Source organism: Convolutriloba macropyga, chromosome 11, assembly GCF_964194025.1.
Source record: "Convolutriloba macropyga chromosome 11, txConMacr16.3, whole genome shotgun sequence".
Classification (NCBI taxonomy): Eukaryota; Metazoa; Xenacoelomorpha; order Acoela; family Convolutidae; genus Convolutriloba; species Convolutriloba macropyga.
In genome coordinates this window covers 38,479,289-38,500,510 of record NC_134478.1, presented here as the reverse complement: position 1 = coordinate 38,500,510, position 21,222 = coordinate 38,479,289, and the positions used below count along the sequence as shown (strand labels likewise).

At 35.3% G+C, this 21,222-nt stretch overlaps 1 protein-coding gene across 5 annotated transcripts in view; it reads left to right on the top strand.

The window, feature by feature from the left end:
* The first annotated feature begins 3,418 nt into the window (after positions 1–3,418).
* LOC142349844 (transmembrane protein 168-like) overlaps positions 3,419–21,222 on the top strand; it is a 41,568-nt gene continuing 23,764 nt past the window's right edge. For 2 of the 5 annotated variants that reach the window (XM_075401654.1, XM_075401652.1), the window contains exons 1-3: positions 3,419–3,613; positions 6,989–7,006; positions 18,750–18,956. In XM_075401654.1, the coding sequence (XP_075257769.1) occupies positions 3,546–3,613; positions 6,989–7,006; positions 18,750–18,956 (293 nt within the window). In that variant the 5' untranslated portion in view covers positions 3,419–3,545. Of the gene's footprint in view, positions 3,614–6,988; positions 7,007–18,595; positions 18,649–18,749; positions 18,957–21,222 lie in introns of those variants that run through there. The other 3 variants (XM_075401656.1, XM_075401653.1, XM_075401657.1) reach the window with 2 other exon arrangements.

Below are 21,222 nucleotides of genomic sequence, written 5' to 3'. Positions count from 1 at the left end.
GAAATAAAAAATGGCTTATTGAACTTTGCCTCCATTTTTCTCTTAATTTGGTCAACTTGTAGCTTAGTGTCAGCAATCGAAGAGTACTCCTTTTTACTGCTGAATTCAGAATTAGTCTTTATTGCGGTTTTTTGCCTTAATTTATGGTGTTCTGGCTTTGATACTACTAGATTTCACAATTTTATTTTTAGTTTTTAGGTTTTGCTCATTTTTCATGTTTTCTAGTTTTGTCAAATTATCACGTTATTGGCAGTTCATATGTCACATTTTTTGCGTTCAGAATAACGCAAAATTGATAATATTTAAATCCTTAAAGATATAGATTGTGGTTCTTTACCGCTTCGACAATACTTTCTCGAAGAATTTAATTGAATTTTTTAATTTTGTCTTTAACTGTCGTTTTGTCTTGGTCTTTTTAGTCGTATGAAATGTTCTGTACAATGATCCGGTTTGATTGGCTTTTCATGGAAGAGTAGATGAGCAAATGTTCGGATATTAGAAGATAGTTGATGGCTTTCTTGACTTTGAAAACAATTCGTTTCTAAAATGATAAAAAACTCTTCAACTGTACATTTTTGTTCCTTTTATTGTCTGTTTGTTACCTGCTCTCGTTAATTAAAGGTTAAAAATGCTATTATTTTTTCAAGGGAAGGTGTCAAAAGGGATTGGTGTCACAAAATCTAATGTTTTTAAAGAATTCGTTATGACTTTACTGGCTTCGACACGGGTTTTTCACAAAAAAAATCAAATTAATTTTCGATTGTTGTCATATTTGACGTTCCTTTCTTTCGATAAAAACAAGTATTACTTAATCTTAATTTTTTCTTTTTTGTCTAATTGTTACCTAGTTTCATTAATGAGAGGTCACATAATACATTTCAAGGCAAGGTGTCAAAAGGGATTGGTGTCACAAAATCTAATCTTTTAAGAGAATTCGTTATGACTTTACTGGCTTCCACAAGGGTTTTTCACAAAAAGAAAGTAAATGAATTTTTGATTTTTGTCTTTTTGACGTTCTTTTTGTAGACGGTAGATATATTCTGTTTAATTGCAGGTCTCAAGGGCTTCTTGTTGAAGAATAGGCGAACCTATTCAATTTTTTAATTTTGTAATTAATGGCTTACATGTCTTTGGAAATAAATTTTTTTCGAAAAAAAATTAAGTTTTACATAATTTTGCATTTTTTTTCTGTAGCGGTCACATAATACATTCTCGGTGTTCAGCGAAGGTGCAATTGAACATATTTTGGGGGCCAAAGTATGGCTTTACGGCTTCCAAAGCATTTTCTGGCAACTTTAATTGATTTTTTGTTTGTTGTCTATTTGCTGCTATATTTGTAACTGCAAAAAAAATTGAATACCGAGATTTCTTAATTCCCTTCTGTAAAAGCATTGGTATTTGTAAACCTATGGGATGTTTTAGTGGATTCCTAATGGTTTTCATTACTTTGAAATTAATTGCTTTTTTAAAAAAATTCAGCGAATTTTCTAACTTTAAAGTTTCTGTTCTTTTTTGTCTAATAGTTACCAAGCCTTATTATGAACTGGTGAATAACCAGTTTTTTCTGCTGAGTTACAAGTTATTTTGTTTATTTTGCAGTTTTATCTGACGCTATTTTGACTTTGTTATTAGGTTTTGTGTTTTAAAACGGACATAAATTTTTTGATGTAATTAATGTTTGTTGTTGTTGTTTGATTTTGCCATTCGTCTTCGCTCGCTTTCTTAATATCGGCATATCGCATCAATCTAATGCATCATTTTTTACTTCACTGAGTTATTTGCTTTGAGGCTATCTTTTCGTTCATACACCAGTTTTTTTGAAAAATACTTGAATTTTTGTGTTTTTCTATCTGTTCATTTGGTAGACAATTATGCGAAAATTGTGGATGAGCGGGGTCGGAACCTTATGTGCGATCGCACACTACCGAGTCCCCTTATTCAATTTAAATTAAAAAAGTGGACCGTCTTAATTTATATTCTCCCAAAATAGATTATTATAAAGCCTCATTACTTGAAAGACAAGCGTGTTTAAAATTTATTTTGAAGATATATAAGTAAGTGAGTTTTAATTCATTTTTTTTCAAACTTAAGCACTTTGCCATCGGTCCCAGTGGTCCCGTACTAATTTCTCAACGCTCCTTTTTGCGGTTATTGTCCTGCAGTCTGCCTGGTATGTTTTCAACATGAAGGTTGTCCAGATCATTAAAGTTAGGATGTTTAAGTAATCCTAAGACTCGGCAGATCAGATAAAATTAAAATCGAAATTCACATTTGCATCAATGCAACTAAGTCACAGAATGAAAATGGCCCTTGTTTATTTATCATTAACATCTGTAATGTATGGCGCAAGAAGGCATGCATTAAACAAAAATTGACTACCTGGTTTTTTTGCTCCTTTAATCTAGTTTTTCTTCAACCTAGTTCAATTCAGCACAGAAGCTTGACTTCTAATTGACTCCAAAGTCTGAACAGATCACGAGATAGCAGAGAAGTGGAAAAGTGAACTAAGTAGTAAAAATTGGCCCAACTTTTAATTTCAAAAAAGACAAAATTTAAAAAAAATCCTGCGATTGAAATTTTTGACTTTTGAGGAGCTTTCTTTTTGTATCACTGATTATCTTTTTAGGGAAAATATCGAGCGGCCATAGCTGACTGAAAAAAAGAGTTTGGCATATATTTCGTTTCACTTTGTGGGTCGGAAAAATGATTTTAGCTGTTTGCGAATCTTTGGTGAAGCAAAAGGTGTCAAACCTAGAATTTTATGCTTTCGGTCTAGCGGTTATGCCTTTTACTAATTGATTTCGACATTCAGACTTCAATTAACTGAGTTACGCATGAATCTTCAATGCAATTTGTAGTATTCGGAGCTATTTTGCAGAAATGTGTCAAATAATCTTGAAGCGGTAGCTATCAATTGATTTTATACGAACAATCAGTAGTTCAAAACATGTAATAATTTTTGTAAACAAAGATGAAAAGCAGGCGTCGTTCGCCCGCCGAAGTGGCATGTTCTGCTTGTTATTGCAATAACCCTCATTTTTTGCGTATACTATCTTTGATATGCTAAGTTAGGCTGATTGAACGTTACAGTAATTTTATAAAAGAATTTCAGAGGGGAAGCTAATTTTTCCTATGCCTCAAAAAGATCTGACGACGGTATCTATGGTCTACGGGAACGCTTCAACCATTAAATGATTTTAAATAGCATTATATCTATGCAAATTAATGACGCTATAACTATGTGTCGGTTGCAAACTGGTTGTCGCCATATTGAAACAAAATTAAACATGTGCTAATCGAAAGATTACTCTACTGCGCTTGAGTGATTATTGTGTAAACATATAGCCAGCCAGCATCCTTCAAATTGATGTTTTATAACTTGAGTTAAATTTACCATTTGGTATAACATTTCAGGTTACATGACTATTTGAACGCAGCGCGAGGCTTAAAGTCCCAATGAGGAGTGGTGTAGAAAAATTCAACGTTGTAGTTGCTCTGTTGCTCTTCGTTTGTGTCAGTAAAATTGGAGAAGATATTTGATCTCGATGAGCTACATTGTGAATGTTGGAGTCAACACTATCTGCGGCCCGGACGCTAATTTCTACGCCAGAAAGTGAGTACTGGAATGCTAGACACTCTTTCAAAGTAGTCCTTATGCGGTTTTTCATGTGATCGATTTTTTGTCCGTCCCGTTTGACTTTTCGTCCTCCAAAAAGGGACAAACTGGTTAAGCCCGAGGGCAATAATTTTCTGTTTAGAACTCTGCCAGTCTCTTAATTATGCGGATCACCAAAATTGCTGAGCAGGTTTTTATAATTTCATGGTTTTTAGGCCAGTGGTGGGAGGTCCTCTCTTAAAACAACTAAAGTTCAGTTTTTAGTGTATGGTGTTGTTAAATAAATTATGTTCAGTATCTCCTTGCTGTCATGTATCTATTATTTTCAAATCTTGGCTGTTAAATTATTTATTATTTGCCCATATGATAGTAAAGTATGCGTGAATAGTTTCGAATGCCAGTCAATTATGAACCAATGTGACCAAATGTAAGGAGTAAAAACGGCAGAGATCATTTCTTGGCTATTTCAACTGATTAAAAATGGTCATTGTTTTGTCACTTATCTAGCATCTTATCTTTTTTTAATTGACCTCAAATGAAGTTTGTAGCAATTACCTTAGTCCTGTGGTAATTAAGTGACTGAGCAGCTCACTTAGAGCTCTAATAGTCTGTGCACAATTCACCGAAGCTGTTGAGAAGACACTGCATCATGCTTAGATAGCAGTTTTCTTAGCGTTTTGGCCACCATCAAACTGTCCGCCGTCAAACCCCCAGCCTTTGGTGTATCCCTACTGTTAACTTCCCTAAGCCCAAGCTGGGTAACACCAAATTCAACTGCTCGCCGGTAGTTTAAGTAAGCAGTTCGTCGGCGTTGGTTGGTTATGTTTAATTTTGTGTCTAATGTTCAATGTTATTACTTAAAAGCGACCAGATTTTTATCACTTGTAAGGCTATTAATGCAAACATTTGAATTCTTCCTACACCGAGCTAATTGTTCCGCCTTCAATTTCGGCCAATTTTGCTTGTCTCATGCTAAATTGTACATAATGTTGTGTATTGTTTTGTGTATTGTTTATTATTTCATTATTGTAAAAAGATACCATATTTTTGGATTATCTCTTGGTTTTTAACGATAAAGTTGTCGCTTTTTGTATGATAATTGATTAGCGGTGATTTGTTCCCCGAAAATTACGGTCTCTTGGATCCCCTGGGGTTTGCTTGATCTTCGATTTTTATTTCTCTTGCCTTGAATTTTGTTTCTTTTGAATTAGATAGCATTGAATGTTTTGTCATATAGATTCTCAATAAATTTTCAACTTTATCAGAGATCTTTTTTAGAGAAAAAAATGTTTTTCAAAAAATTTCAATTTTTGAATTTATTCATTTTTAGTTTTGAAATATTGAAATGAAATGTTTACTTTCTTGCGGTAGAGAAGTTATGTGGATATATTTACTGTTTAATTGCTCTCGGACGAATTTTGTGGCAATAGTTTTAAACGAGTGTATCTTTTTTGTGCAAAGAGTTTGCTTAACAGTTTTTGTGCATTTGTTCTAGAACATTCTTTGACATTGCAAGTGACTTTTTCACTCTTCGCTTCTTCATTTTTGAGTGATCTCAGTTGCTCTCATTGTGTGTTGCTAACATAAAGGCTATTGTGAGTGGTTCAGGATCAAATCCGTTGTAGATTAGTTGTTTAGATGTCAGACTGCTATCTTGGAGGTTCTGCTATCTTGGACTGCCATCTTAGATTCAGACTGCCCCCACCTGTGGCTCTAGAGCAATTCATCCGACGTCGGTCGATTTATGTTTTGTTAAATATATGTGAACCCCTTACACAGTGAGGATATATTCTCATAATCTTTAGATTTCGCCAGTAATTTAAGATCAATTAATTCAACGGTTGTTGGTTTATGTTTGTTAACGTCTAATTACATAGTGTAAAATCTGGGAAATATTGAAGTATGGATTTTTCAGACTAAAAAGAACCTCACAGAGTTTTTGTTTGCTGCTTCCCCTCTACACTTCCTTTATGTTAGTGTGGTGCATGTTCCATTTAATAGTTCTGCCCGAGTTCTCTAGATTGCTAGTTAGAATGTGATTTTCTGAGTTTCCTTCACATTCAGTTATAGGAACTCTCTGAATTTCCAAATGGGCATTTTTACAAGAAAGCACTCGGTTTTTGCAGCACTCTGTTCTGGCATTTCGCTCTTATCATTTAGCTCTCTTAGGGATCACATTCCTGCTTTGTATAAATTTCTTGGTTTTTAGACTAAATTTTTAGATTGAAACCTTTTTATGATTCACTGATTCATGTAATGAGAAAGATTCTAAAAAGAGTCTCTTTATAAATTCAAGACATTGAGAAGAAAATCGTGATTCGAATTTCACGTCAGATGTCTGTTGGGCGAATGATTTGTCTGAATGAACTGTTTTTGTTTTGGAAATTTTTGAAAACAAAACAAGACAGACAGTTTGAGCGGGAAAAAGTTGTCGTTTCTACCTCATTTTCTTGACTGTCAATGTTAAATTGACTGTTGTGAGGCAATTTTCCGCGCTTTCCTCCGTTAATTTGATTTTTACTGATTCATTTTTGTCGTCACTTCTACCGGTTTGACCAAACGAAGATATGTGCTCGTTTTTCGGTGATTCATCCTATTGCTCAGTTTTACTCATTGCTCAATTTATTGGCGTGAACAATTTTTATCAACTTCATACAGCATGCTAAAAAACGTAAATGGCTAGAATGACCAAATGACCCGACTCAAATTTACTCACAGGGATTTTTTAACATCAGTGCGGCCGATTTGTTTTTAACTCATTAAAATTATCGAAGAAACTGATTATTCAAAAATCACTAATTGAAGAGTGCACAAATCCAGCTAGTTGTGAAAAATCAGAAGGAATATATTTACACTCGACGAAATGTAAGAGATTTAGAAGATAAAAATTTTAAGTGGCTGCTCAAAACAAATTTAACTTGCGTACAGTTTTCGGCATAACATACGAGGAAATTTGATTGATGTCAGAGCTATACAAACGCGTTTGAGACTAGATTTATTTGAAATTGCATTTAATAAAGTTTGAAGAATTTTAACTACGATTTTATTATTTACGCTGTAGGCTTAAACTGTGGCGGCTGTGTAATTTGCGTGCGTGTGATTGAAACATGCAAAAATAGTCTTGTGTATTTAAACTGGCAGCAACAAATTTTCATTTATGAAAACAGATGAAAGCTGAATGTGTATTTGCATTAGAATTTTCAGAGATACTGAATTGTAACTCAGAATAAATCCTCGTCTGTAAAAATGAGAGCAATCACATGAGTGCACGAAAAATAACAAATGTGCCTTGCTGCCTTTCTTAAATTGTACTATTAATTGTAACATTGCCTCGAATCGCCTTCTGAATTAAATATTATTTCATGCTTACAGAATAACAGCCATGAGAAGGTAAGAGATTTCTTCATTATATCTTTTCATTTAGCTTAAATTTCATCTGACAGTTTTGCATTGAAAAACTCTGCAAACATTTTAGCTGTTAGATTTTTATTATAGATGTTAAGAAGGGCGTTTGATAGTTGCTCCGACACCACCTTAGTGGAGGAGATGGAACTATATGCTCAACTGACTTTTTTTGATCACTCAATTTTGGCCGATCGACATTTTGAGCATATAGTTCCATCACCTCCGCTAAGGTGGTGTCGGAACAACTATCAAATGATCTTCTTAACAGCTACAGAGTTGTGAGTTATATCATTAGAATGCCCATCCAGCGTAAAATTTCAATTTAAAAAGATTTTTAAATTCCGTTTAAAGTTTTGTGAACATTCGGCTGATTTCCGGTTTTTGGTCACATACCAACAAAATTTTTCATGAATTTTTTTAATTCAGTTTTTGATTAATTCTCTTGTTTTCTCATTTGTCAACTTGTAGCTTTGTCTCATTTATGACAGCTCTCATCTTGTGAAGCAATCATTAATCTACTGGTTTGTTATTGGAAGTGGTCAACATTTGAGTTTTCGTTGTTATACCACATAACCCCTTTAAAAACAGGCCCTATTGATGTTCAAACGAGGCCCAAATGAATATTTATAATCTATTCGCTTAATAGCTTGTTTTAATGGCTTCAGCTATGTGTTCTCGTAAATTATCTGTCATTTTTAAAGTGCTGGCAGTGTTTTTTGTTAATTTATAGTCTTCTAACTTGGTCTCACTTACGACAGGTAACATTGGTTTATATGGTAGAATCTATATGGTAGTTTTTTTTATTTGAAAACTGATGGTTACTTTGACTTATGAAGTTACTTGGTTTTAAAATATTCAATCAATTTTTGATCTTTGCCATTTTTGCCCTTTCTTTATGTCCACTTGGTACCTAGTCTCATTAAGGACAGGTTCCATCTGCTTTGTAGTGAAGTACTTGTTAGTTTGTTTAGTTTAGGTTTTTATTTGACGCTATTTTGACTTTGTTACTAGATTTTTGTTGTTAAATACATAGTTTTGCCCATAATTGATGTGTCTAATTTTAACGGCAGTTGTCATCGGTCCTCTGATGCGGCATTATTTAATTGATTTAGTGGTTTGATTTTTTCCAAAATCATACACCAATTATTTTTAAACCTTATGGTAATTTTTGAACGTTTCCTATCTCTTCCTGAATCGGTAGACAATTAAGTCAAAATGTAAAATTCAAATGAGCGGGTTGGAAACTTATGAGCAATCGCACAGTAACAGACCTCCCTCCCTGTTTTTATGGCACTTGTCGGGTTTACCCGATATATTTAGGCTTCAAGTTGTGTGTGGTTGTTGTTCGTCTTTGGTAATGGTTGATTCATAACGGTTCTTGTTGACGAAAAATGCATCTACCAAAGAATTCGCGAGGCCCCTAATATATTGATGAGCAACGAAACGAAAACCTATAAAAAATTAAGAGACTTTATCAACACTACATTGTTATTTTAGGTGTTAGGGTAAATTTTTTTAGATCATAGTAATTTGTCCCCATTTGATACTTTGACACAAAGCTTGCTGCAGTGATTGGTCTTCAGCTGGTGTTCCTTTTGTAAATTACACGCAAAGCATGTTGAAAAATAGCATCTAGATGAGTTTCAGATGTAGTAGTAGTAGTAAAAGACTTGAATTACCTGTTAAGGGGTACAAAATTGGCTAAATAAAATGTACACAAAACGGATGTCATGGAACAAATAAAATAGAAACGAATAAACCTAAAGTTTATGCTATACAGTTGCTGCATCTACAGCGGATCTTCCAAGAGCATGAATTACTATAGTCAAATTTTTGGTCTCTCAATTTCATTAATCCTTTCCTTATGTCATATTTGGAAACTGATTGCGATAAAAAACAAGGAAAGTTTTAGTCCTAGGACATCTGCTGCGTCATTCACTACTCTTTCGCTCCTGAAGAAAAACGATTTCTCCGTTAAAGTCTTCTTAGATTGCGAGACTAATAACCTTTCATGATCCCCAGCGCGCAAACACATGTCCTTCGACACTAATGTATAAAAATAGTTAAATTTGAGGCAACTCCTGTTATTCACAATGGAGAAAAAAAAATCTCAGGTCTCGTTCAATAAGCTGATAACATATTGGCAAAGGGTTTGAAGCTCTCAGGTGTCCAAGATAATCGGCAACACCATAGCATCATTTCAGTCCGTGATAGTTTAAGAGTTCCAATTTACGCAACTCAGTCATTTCTGGTTCCCAAGCAGGATAACCGTATAAAAGTAGCGAGAGACCACAAGCCATGAATAAATTATATTTGACACCAGATGGATTATTTTAGGGTACGTTATGCTTTAAGTAACCAAAGTAACGTCTTGCCTTCAACAACTTTGTCTGAATGTGGTGCTTCCATTTCAGCGAACTCGATATTACAATTTCCAGATCGGCCACGCAAGGCTCTCGCTCAATATCATCAACACCAATAGATACAGAAAAAGAAGTCGAAGGAGTAATATGCAGGTAACAAATTTGCTTGAATTGAAGGAAAGTCCATTACAATAAGACCACAATCCTAGCGCGCTCAGTTCTTTCTGTACATTTCCAAAAATCGAATCTCCACAGCATAATAACTTGGTGTCATCAGCGAAACAATATACTTGACTTACTGAGGAACTGGAATCATATCGTCGATGTAAATTAGAAACAAAAGAGGACCTAAAACCTTAACCTTGCGGAACTCCACTAGTAACAGGTAGTTTGTCAGATAAAAATCCAACTAAGTTGACTCTCTGGAGTCTATCGCTTAAATAGGAGAAAAGGAATGAAACAAAACTCTTATCAAAGCCAAATCTCGCCAATTTAAGAAGAAGATTAGAATGGTCAACCGAATCAAACGCTTTTGAAAAATCTAAGTAAACTACAACTTGGTCTATATTTTCGTCAAATTTAAATGTAAATTGCAGAAAAACAAATAATTGTTTAACCGTTGAGTGTTTCGAACGGAAACCATACTGCAGAGGGTTGAGTGAATGCTCCAATTTTGAAAAGATATAATTGAAAAGAAATCTTTCAAAAATAAAGGAAATTCAATGTAATTATGAAATTGGCCTGTAATTTTTGACGTCTGCACGAAACCCTTATTGTGAATAAAAGTAACATGTGCACATTAGCATAAATTAGGCCAGGTAAAAGACTCTTTAAATGAGTAAACATATGGTAGACAAAAGGAGCCAAAATGTCCGCTGCTCTGTTGAAAATGGTCGGAGGAACACCATCACAGGCAGCCGTCGAACAATCGGGAATCTTCAGATGTGATTGAATTTCCTCAACGGAAAAATTGTCTTCAGATAGGCAAACTACGTCGTGGAAAACAAATGAGTTCAAATCAATTCAGAAGCCGGTTGATAAACTGAACTAAAAAGGTATTGAACAGATTTGATTTTTTCAGGTTATCTGAAGCTGACTCGTTTCTGAGAAAAACTTTAGCTGGTGCGCAATTTCGGCCATTGAGTTTCCTTAGGAGAGCAAAAGCCTCATATGTTGAAAAGTTGCTTGTTTTTGCCAATTCAAAGTGCTTGTCTATTTCGATCCAATTTGCTAACTCATTTTCGAGCTCACGCACTTTGGGAGAATTATGCTGCTTTCGTGCTGTTGATAGTTTATTCAAACAATGCTTTGTGGTTGATGAATAATAAAAAGAACTTCTCTTCGTTTTCTGCGTTTCTTTGAAACACTCTTATCTATTGCAAAACCAAGGAAACGGTAACATTCAGGAATAAATTAGGTCGATATTTCTTAACTTCTGCAAGCAAAAGTGCGTGTCAGGCGTAAAAACTTCCTCAATAATTCTGAGTCGAACGAGCTCGAAAAACAACAGCCACTGTACTTAGAAACACTCAACTTCTGATTTGAGAATAATGGCGTAATTGTCAGATAATACTGGAGACTTTAACTCAACGTCCCACAAGTCTTCGGTAGAACAGAAAATCAGATCAAGAATATTGCCATGTCTGTGCGTGGGTGAGTCCATAATTTGAGTAAATAAAAGTTCTTCAGAAATAAAATCAAGTAAATATTGTTCATCTGAGTGACGCGACAAAATAGTATCCCAACATACATCAGGAAAATTAAAGTCATCCAAGAGAACCCACTGCAGATCTATCCAAGTGGAAAAATCAGAACTATCCAAGAACGTTTTCAATTCATTTGATAAAGCTTTGAGCATTGCTTCAACTTCGTATGGTCTAACAAAATAAACTGAACTCCGAGGTGGCAAATAAACTAGCACAATGCATAGGATCAAAGTTGGTAGTCTTAGAAGGACGCAAAAATAAGAGTTTGACTGAAATAAAACATTTTCAGAAGCGAAAAATTCGTTTTCTAATGCAATAAGAAGTCCACTATGCTGCCCAGCAGCTCGGTCTGACCGAGCAATGACAGTATACGACGCTCCCACAAAAACAGGTATCAGCAATTGATTCATTAAGCCATATTTCAGTGAGACAAACAATGGGGCATTTGTTGAGCAGAAGATAGTTAGTAAACGTTTTTCAAAGGACAGCATACTCTGAACATTAAGTATTAAGAGAAAACCGATGAAGGGCATCTATTTTCAGCTAGTCAGTTTTCCTCGTAAACTCGGCCACGTTTAATCATGAAAACAGCCCCAGGTTTGCGACTCTCCAGTTCACGTTTTTGAACACGTAGGTGATATCGCTGCGTTCGTTCAGAGGAAGTCAAATCAGGAGCGATATAAACGTTTTCAAACTTCTAATCATTGCGCAATTTTCCAGAGTTTCGAAGGAATTCTTTATTCTTAATGACGTCATTGAATTTAACCAGAAGATACTGATGTCCCGTATGCTCTTGAAGCCTTCCAGTTCGTTTGGTTGAAAAGTCATTAGAATTTACAGAAACATTTAACGCTTTAGCCAAGTCTCGCTCAATTGCCTCATCAGTGGTTAAATCAGAAGGCTTCGTTCCTTTGATAACAAGACTAAACTTTTTCGATTCTTTTCGAGTTTGTTCTTGGGCAATTTCTAAGAACAGCGCAGCTCGGTTTGACTTCTCATTTTTTAATGTATGCTCAACTGCAGATGCGTAGGATTTTGGCTGCTCCTTCTGAAAATTGGCCGCACAGAAACCACAGGTAAAACTTTGAGTTACATCGAAACCAGCTGGTACTAATACTTCTGTCTACACTGGACATTTCTCAAAAGAACATGATACACAAACCTCAATAACTTCACTGCGGATAGAATTTGTGCCATTCCGTGTTCGAAGACCCATTATGATCTTAGAAGTTTCGAAGTGTCCGTAGTACAAAAAAAATATAGTAGGGTCTATGGAACCATTTCTGGCACCAACGGCAATGAAAAGAGGAAGTTTGATGAACAATGAAAACCAAAAGTTAAGGAGCCTATGGAAACAATGCTGGCACCGACGGCAAAGGAAGATCAAAAACCAAGAGTTAAGGAGCCTATGAAACCGATGTTGGCACCGACGGCAAGCTTAACAAATGATTTTATTTACAGCAACAGAAAGTGCCCGTCAAGCTAGGAACGACGGAAAGCTAGTAACGAAGAAATAGCTAGAAACGAAGGAAAATTAAAATGTAAAAATTAGGCTGCCTTAATCGGTAGATAACACTACGGCATCAATTTTGGTTGAGGATACTGTCCCTTTTCTGTCAAAATGGTTTTCAAAATACTCAAGGAGCGCAAATAGATTTTTGAACAAAGCTTGTAGCAATTATGTTAGTCCCACTGGTCTTTGTTAATACGATTTTTTTTGCATGGCCACCAGATTTTCCCGACTTTGTTTTTGGAGAGACGGGATAAGTTTACGTTGGAATTTTTCCGTGTGTGCCCTTAGCACGTTACATAGTAAATCGTTATCCCGGGTTGCCACTTCTTAGTAGTCATACAAGGATCATATATGATGTCATACAAATCATAACTTTTTTCCTAGTACGATCCTTGTATGACTACTAAGAAATCATGCATTATCCTTGTATGATAACCAGGAAATCATATATGATCCTGGTATGATTAACAAGAATCATACGTCTATTTTTCATAAATCTTTTTCCATTTATGTTTTTTTTAACTTGATTTGGTAAGGCATCACCTTTGTGATTCCCCGGCATCACTTTGTGATCCGTCAAAAGAGCCTAACCTACAATATCATTTGCAAAGTTGGGCACTAAATAAAAGAATAAATCCAAATAGGTAACTAAAGATTTGATACTCTCTGAAGCCAGTTAATACCTATAAATGCTCATTTATAAGAAGCATAGAAAAAATTTAGCATGTAACCTCAAATTTGTTTTGTGAATACCTCCAAATTGCAAAGTTATTCTTTTAGCGCACACAAAGACTCAAATGCATATCGCAAATCCAATATAATTAGTTAATGTCTTCTGTCTACATTATACGGGAATTTGTGGCAATGTTTTATGTCATATATGACCTTGTGTGATTTCCAGGAAAATTTTTCAACTTCGATAGAAATTGAAAATTTTTTAGGCTTTAAAATTTTTTGTATGATCCCGTATGATTACTAGGAAATCATATATGATCCATGTATGACTACCATGAGTTCATGCAAATCATATATGACCTAGTACGATTACTAAGAACCATATATGACCTGGTATGACTACTAAGAATATTGTATGATGAGCAACCCGGGATGTAAAAATGTAGCACGGGTGTCCTGGAGTGCAAATAATATGCGCCCATTAGTTCTCTAAGAGCCTTTGTTATGCTATAACTATTCAGTTGAGACCCAAACTGTTGAGAAAATCAATGGTGTGAAGGGTGGTTCTTTTTTGATCCCCGCGATACCCCCTCACCCCCTTTCGCGTAGCACCAGCCCTGCACGCACCTATACCTGTTAACAATAAATTGCCCGTTTGAACGTTTTAAGCGTTTATTATTAATGGCTGCGGCAGCGAAATCTGAGTGGAGCTATTCTTCGCCTTATTTTGGTTTTTTAATTTCGTCAAGATTTTTGTTACGACCATTCGACGTCACACTCACTTGAAATATAAGTTTTATTTTGAGTGATTGAGCTTTCGCACACCTGTGATTTACTTCACTCTCAGGAACGAGTTCTCCCCCCTCTCAAATTGAATTTTGCTATTTTGAATTGAAGCAGAGAAGTTCAACTGATTATTCATCGCCCAATTGAAGGTTTTTGAGGACAGCTAAGAGAAACAGTACACAAATCATTCAAAGTCTCAGAAGTAGTTTTTTAAAAACCTCATATTTTGTTGGTCTTTTTTGGTTTCATTGTCTCAGGCCTTTATCTCCAATTGCTCTGAAATTAAGTTTGTGGCAATTATTTCAGTCCTGTTGGCCTTTTTGGTGATCATTGAAGTTCAGTCCTCAAAAACGGATAAACGGCTAAATCCAGAGGGCCTTAAGACTCCGTAACGTGCTCTTGTGTTCTCTCCCTGAAAGTAATAAAAAAATTTTTGTGATACGTTTTTGTCTTTAATTTACCTTTCTGATTCTTTTGTTTAACGACGTGTGTCTTTAATTGTTTAACGTGTGTCATTAAAATACTATTACAAGATCTATCGAGATTGCTGCAACGTCACATCCTACAGAGAATTTCGAAAACTTGATAGGTTTTATTTTTCTTTTTAACCTTTTGCTTTTCTTAGTTTTCTCTGAATATATATGTTTTTTGTCTATCACGTGTCAAGTTATTTTTTGAACAAAAAAGCACTGTATTACTCTGTTAAAACAATTGCGCCAAAATAAATGTTTTGGAGTAGCAACTTCCGGAGAAGTTTACAGAAGTTTTGTCAAATTTTGTTTGTTTTTCATTTTTTTTTTGCTCAAAAAATAGCTATGCTATTTATTTTCGGTCCTGTTGGTCTTTGTATGCGATTTCTCGTCCGACCAATTTTGTGCCTGTTTTTCGTCTGAGCAAAAAACAACGAGGGCGTTAAGTCACTCTGCAATTCTAGTGAAACTTGCTTGCTAAGTTTACGTATACGAATCACCGAAATTCATCTGGATATTCAATAGGTTTGTTGTGATGGACAATTTTTGGAGTTTTGCGCCCCAAATTCCGCGTTTATTTTCCGCCGTTTTTTAAAAAAATTAAATCATAATAAATTGAATAGTATTGTATAGCTTTGTGTATTGTATTGCTTTGTGAGCAGTAGCTTTGGCTCTAAGCCAAGCTTTACTTCGATTCAGAAGTCTGCAGTCTATGTTTTTGAATATCAAAAATAGTTGCAGAAACTCGATAATCATAAGGGTATAATGATTGGAAGACTTTGGGTTTTGAACTGTGACTCGAAAACAAGGATAGAATTTAAAATCAGTATCTAATTTTTTTTATTCGTACTTCATTGTCTTTGGTCTTGGTCGCCTTTTTAAACAGGGACCTCAAGAATCTACTTCGTGGCTACTGACCGGTTATGTAAGTATTAGGGCTCAATAGAAGCTGCTAGCTTTTCGGTGGCTGCTATTTTGGCCTAATATTTGGAATATTATTTGTGTCGCGGCAATTTCTCAAGTTTTCAAAGTGATTAGAAGTCTTGAATAGCAATACTCATTCAAAAACTGCCATAAATTTGTGAAATTTTGCTCGTTAAGGTTCGATTGAAGAGGAAAAAAGTCTCAAACTTTTTCCCAAAGAGTTGCGACTTGAATTTTAGTCCTCCTTGGGCCTTGTTCTGAGCACTCAGGCGAAAAAGCAGGAAATTTTAAACTCGCCTTCAAGTACGTTTGCAAAATTTTAAATTGATTGTGATTGAATTTTAAGTTTTGGGATTTACGTACTCTTTAAATACAAAGGATTTTTTTATTCCCTTGACATCACAAGTTTTGTTCAGTCATTACAACAAGGTTCGATCGCGTTTTATATTGCGATAAGAAGTGTGCCCAAAAGCAGTTTATTTGACTTTACAAAGACAGCTTAGATCAAGTATGTTGATTCATAGAAATTGATTTGATTTTAAACGCAGTTTGAATAACTTGATAAGTGATTTTGTATTATTTTGGGTGAGTAATTTTTTTGTTGAAGTCAACTGTTTCTTGGTGAACTTTCAAGTCAGCGCCCTCTGCTCTTGGTTTTAGCTCGATTGCTAAGTGTGATTCAAGAGGTTATGTGTTCAGGGGCTCTTGAAAAGGTAATTGTTCTTCGTTATGAAAGATCTCTGATTTAAAAGTTCTACTGTTATATAAAAAATGAGAACTGCCTTTGAAATTCATATGCTTTTGTGTTTAGGCAGCCGATAGACATGAAATAGGTTTGTTGTGATTGACAATTTTTGGATTTTTGCGCCCCAAATTCCCCGTTTATTTTCCGCCCTTTTTTAAAAAAAAATCAATCATAATAAATTGAATAGTATTGTATAGCTTTGTGTATTGTATAGTATCGTATAGCTTTGTGAGCAGTAGCTTTAGCTCTAAGCCAAGCTTTACTTTGATTCAGAAGTCTGCAGTCTATGTTTTTGAATATCAAAAATAGTTGCAGAAACTCGATAATCGTAAGGGTATATTGATTGGAAGACTTTGGGTTTTGAACTGTGACTCGAAAACAAGGATAGAATTTAAAATCAGTGTCTAATTTTTTTTATTCGTACTTCATTGTCTTTCGTCTTGGTCGCCTTTTTAAACAGGGACCTCAAGAATCTACTTCGTGGCTACTGACCGGTTATGTAAAAATTAGGGCTCAATAGAAGCTGCTTGCTTATCGCTGGCTAATATTTTGGCCTAATATTTGAAATATTATTTGTGTCGCGGCAATTTCTCAAATTTTTAAAGTGATTAGAAGTCTTGAATAGCAATACTCATTCAAAAACTGCCATAAATTTGTGAAATTTTGCTCGTTAAGGTTCGATTGAAGAGGAAAAAAGTCTCAAACTTTTTCCCAAAGAGTTGCGGCTTGAATATTAGTCCTCCTTCGGCCTTGTTCTGAGCACTCAGGCGAAAAAGCAGGAAATTTTAAACTCGCCTTCAAGTACGTTTGCCAAATTTTAAATTGATTTTGATTGACTTTTAAGTTTTGAGATTTACGTACTCTTTAAATACAAAGGATTTTTTTATTCCCTTGACATCACAAGTTTTGTTCAGTCATTACAACAAGGTTCGATCGCGTTTTATATTGCGATAAGTGTGCCCAAAAGCAGTTTATTTGACTTTACGAAGACAGCTTAGATCAAGTATGTTGATTCATAGAAATTGATTTGATTTTAAACGCAGTTTGAATAACTTGATAAGTGATTTTGTAATATTTTGAGTGAGTAGTTTTTTATTGAAGTCATTTGTTTCTTGGTGAACTTTCAAGTCAGCGCCTTCTGCTCTTGGTTTTAGCTCGATTGCTAAGTTTGATTCAAGAGGTCATGGTGTTCAGGGGCTCTTGAAAAGGTAATTGTTCTTCGTTATGAAAGATCTGATTTAAAAGTTCTCCTACTGTTATATAAAACATGAGAACTGCCTTTGAAATTCATATGCTTTTGGGTTTAGGCGGCCGATGGAAGTGAAATAGGCTTGTTGTGATGGACAATTTTTGAATTTTTGCGCCCCAGATTCCCCGTTTATTTTCTGCCGTTTTTTAAAAAAAAATAAATGATTATAAATTGAATAGTATTGTATAGCTTTGTATTGATAGTATTCTATAGCTTTGTAAGCAGTAGCTTTGGCTCTAAGCCAAGCTTTACTTCGATTCAGAAGTCTGCAGTCTATGTTTTTGAATATCTAAAATAGTTGCAGAAACTCGATAATCGTAAGGGTATATTGATTGGAAGACTTTGGGTTTTGAACTGTGACTCGAAAACAAGGATAGAATTTAAAATCAGTATCTAATTATTTTATTCTTACTTCATTGCCTTCGGTCTTGGTCGCCTTTTTAAACAGGGACCTCAAGAATCTACTTCGTGGCTACTGACCGGCTATGTAAAAATTAGGGCTCAATAGAAGCTGCTTACTTTTCGCTGGCTACTATCTTGGCCTAGTATTTGGAATATTATTTGAGTCACTGCAATTTCTCAAGTTTTCAAAGTGATTAGAAGTCATGAATAACATTACTCATTCAAAAACTGCGGTAAAATTGAAATTTTGCTCGTTAAGGTTCGATTGAAGAGGAAAAAAATTCTCAAACTTTTTCTCAAAGAGTTGCGGCTTGAATATTAGTCCTCCTTGGGCCTTGTTCTGAGCACTCAGGCGAAAAAGCAGGAAATTTAAAACTCGCCTTCAAGTACGTTTGCCAAATTTTAAATTGATTGTGATTGAATTTTAATTTGAGATTTACGTACTCTTTAAATACAAAGGATTTTTTCATTCTCTTGACATCACAAGTTTTGTTCAGTCATTACAACAAGGTTCGATCGCGTTTTATATTGCGATAAGAAATGTGCCCAAAAGAAGTTTATTTGACTTTACAAAGACAGCTTAGATCAAGTATGTTGATTCATAGAAATTGATTTGATTTTAAACGCAGTTTGAATAACTTGATAAGTGATTTTGTAATATTTTGAGTGAGTAGTTTTTTTATTGAAGTCAACTGTTTCTTGGTGAACTTTCAAGTCAGTGCCCTCTGCTCTTGGTTTTAGCTCGATTGCTAAGTTTGATTCAAGAGGTCATGTGTTCAGGTGCTCTTGAAAAGGTAATTGTTCTTCGTTATGAAAGATCTCCGATTTAAAAGTTCTCCTACTGTTATATAAAAAATGAGAACTGCCTTTGAAATTCATATGCTTTTGTGTTTAGGCAGCCGATGGACGTGAAAGTGTACTTTGCTGTGAAGTTCGTGAGGTGCCTGTCGGATGTACTACTCCTTTCTGCCCTATCAGTAGCCCTCTATAATCAGTGGGAGCTGACCAATGACGTCACAATAGCAATGCTGGCCATGATGAGCTGCTTCGTGTTCCCAATTGCCATCGCGTTCAGCTACTACTTCCAGATGCAACACATTAGGTTTGCTGGTCTTTGTTTCTTTACTTTTTGTAGTCTGCTTAGCTTTGAATTGTTTCTTTAATCGCTGACCTTTGATTACTTTGTACTTTTAACCTTGAACTAGTTGCAAATAGTTTATTAGCTTTAAGAACTTGCTTTTTATGCCGTATCAGCATCCTAGGAAACAGGAAAAAGCTTTGAAATCTGATCCATTGATTTCTTTATTGAGAGAAAGATGTGAAATCTGGAGCTGCCCTGGACTCTCCGAAGGTTCTGATTTTTACGTCTTGTACTGTTATGAGTGAAGGCAACAACTGCACTGTTAAATTAATGAAGAAGACGGATTTTTCTCACCAGCTTTAACTTAAAAAGAATCCAGTTCTTATTCGACAAAAATCAGATACAGAAACAGTGTGATCATTATTAGAGATGTTAGTTGGGAAATGATATAAGTTATTGGGTAAGGTTGATTTCTCTGATTACTATTTTTATTTGCAAAAATTTTAAGCTGGTTTCCCTGGTTCCCCCGAAACCCTTTATTAAGTTCCCATCATCCTGAATTTTTAATCTTTCGGCAACAATTTCTAGGATTGCCTCAAAAACCTAGCGGGGGGGGGGGGACAGAAATCAAAAGTTTTGAACATTTTTGACTAAAAATGGGGTTAGGTTATGTTAAAATCGGGTGCATGAGCGTTTAAACGTGAGCTTCGATAAACAATGAAGCACCAAAGTGACAAGATTTGTACGTGAACGTATGTCAAGGTAACGCTCATATGTCTGGCACTGCTTAGTCTTTGATGGGCAAGTTGCAGGCAATATGAACTAATTTCATAGCACCAATGTATAATTTAGACGAAACGTTAACAATAAAACACCAAAAATTTGAGTAAATAGGGTGGACATTTTATTCAATTTTGTATTCAAAAGTTTTCAAGTGTCCCACCCCGTTGTTGTTGGGCCTAGAAAATCAGGCTTCAAGTGTCCATCCCCCTTGAGGTTTCAGTCCGAATTTTATCCAATTGTGAGAATTTGGCATGTGATATCGGCCGTGGCATAATGCTGATGGCAGTTTTTAGACCATTGTTGTCAACTAAATGCGAAATAAGATGATGTTATGTGATATATCGAGAAGTAGCGAACTTAGCAAATTAAGTTAAAACTTCGATATATAAAGAAAACTTTCTCACCTGATGTTTGTTGAAGTGAAATTGAATAATGGCTTCTAATTTGAACCGAATCGTGGATTCAAATTTGTTCATACCACAAGTTTATCAATGTACATAAACCATAAATTTGTGAGATAGATTCGACCTTCCCACCGCCAAACACGATCAGTAACCAATTCTCCGACCCTCCCAGTAGATAGCAATGACATGTTCTCAGGTAGGGAGAACAATGTGTTAAGTGCAAAAAATTGCACTAGTAATTGCCATATACGGCAAGGGGAAAAACTTGTTCGCAACTAAGGTGTAAATTAACACATATCAGTTTATCTATATCTAGACTGATCTGTAAATTTTCATACTGATACGGATTATAAAACCTGTGAAATTTTGTACATTTAGGCCATTTCGAATTCAATTATTAAAATAATAAAATTCTTGTTACTCGTGCTCGAGACCACGACAATGGTGTCCAGGCCACCAAACGACCGACAAACCTTGGATCTGCAGAATGCTGAATCCTGTACTGCGTGGATCATGTCTTTTGTGGCGAAATGTCGCGCAGAGAAGAAAGAAGATAAAGTCAACAACGACGGTACGATCGTGGACCTACAGGTAACAAATCTCTTTCTTAGGATGTGCGGCCAGGACGCACTTCTTAAACTTAGGAGCCTTATGAGCCCTAAAAAATTGTTAGACACTCCTTTTAAAGAGATCAGATTAGCTATTCAAAACTATATTTCACCTAAGGAGAGAGTAGTAACGGCAGAAAGGGCTAAATTTCTGTCCGTTGTAAAAGGCGTTGGAGAATCTGACGATTTTCTTGCACGCCTCAGAGAAGAAGCACGGTATTGTGACTTCGAAAAACTTGAAACAGTAACCAACCCTGAGGAAGAGTTGGTTAAAATAAAATTTATCTCAGGTTTGAGACCCTGAGGCCAAATTAAGACTATTAGACGGCATTAAAACTAAGCCAACGATGTCTCTGTCTGAAATGACTGAAAGCTTACAGTTCAGAAGGCAAGCAATGGCTTTTGCGAGTTCCTCAACAGGTAATAGACCATTTGTAATAAAAAAGGAGTGGGATGCAACTTCAAAAAGACCTTCAGAAAACCTAGTGAAAA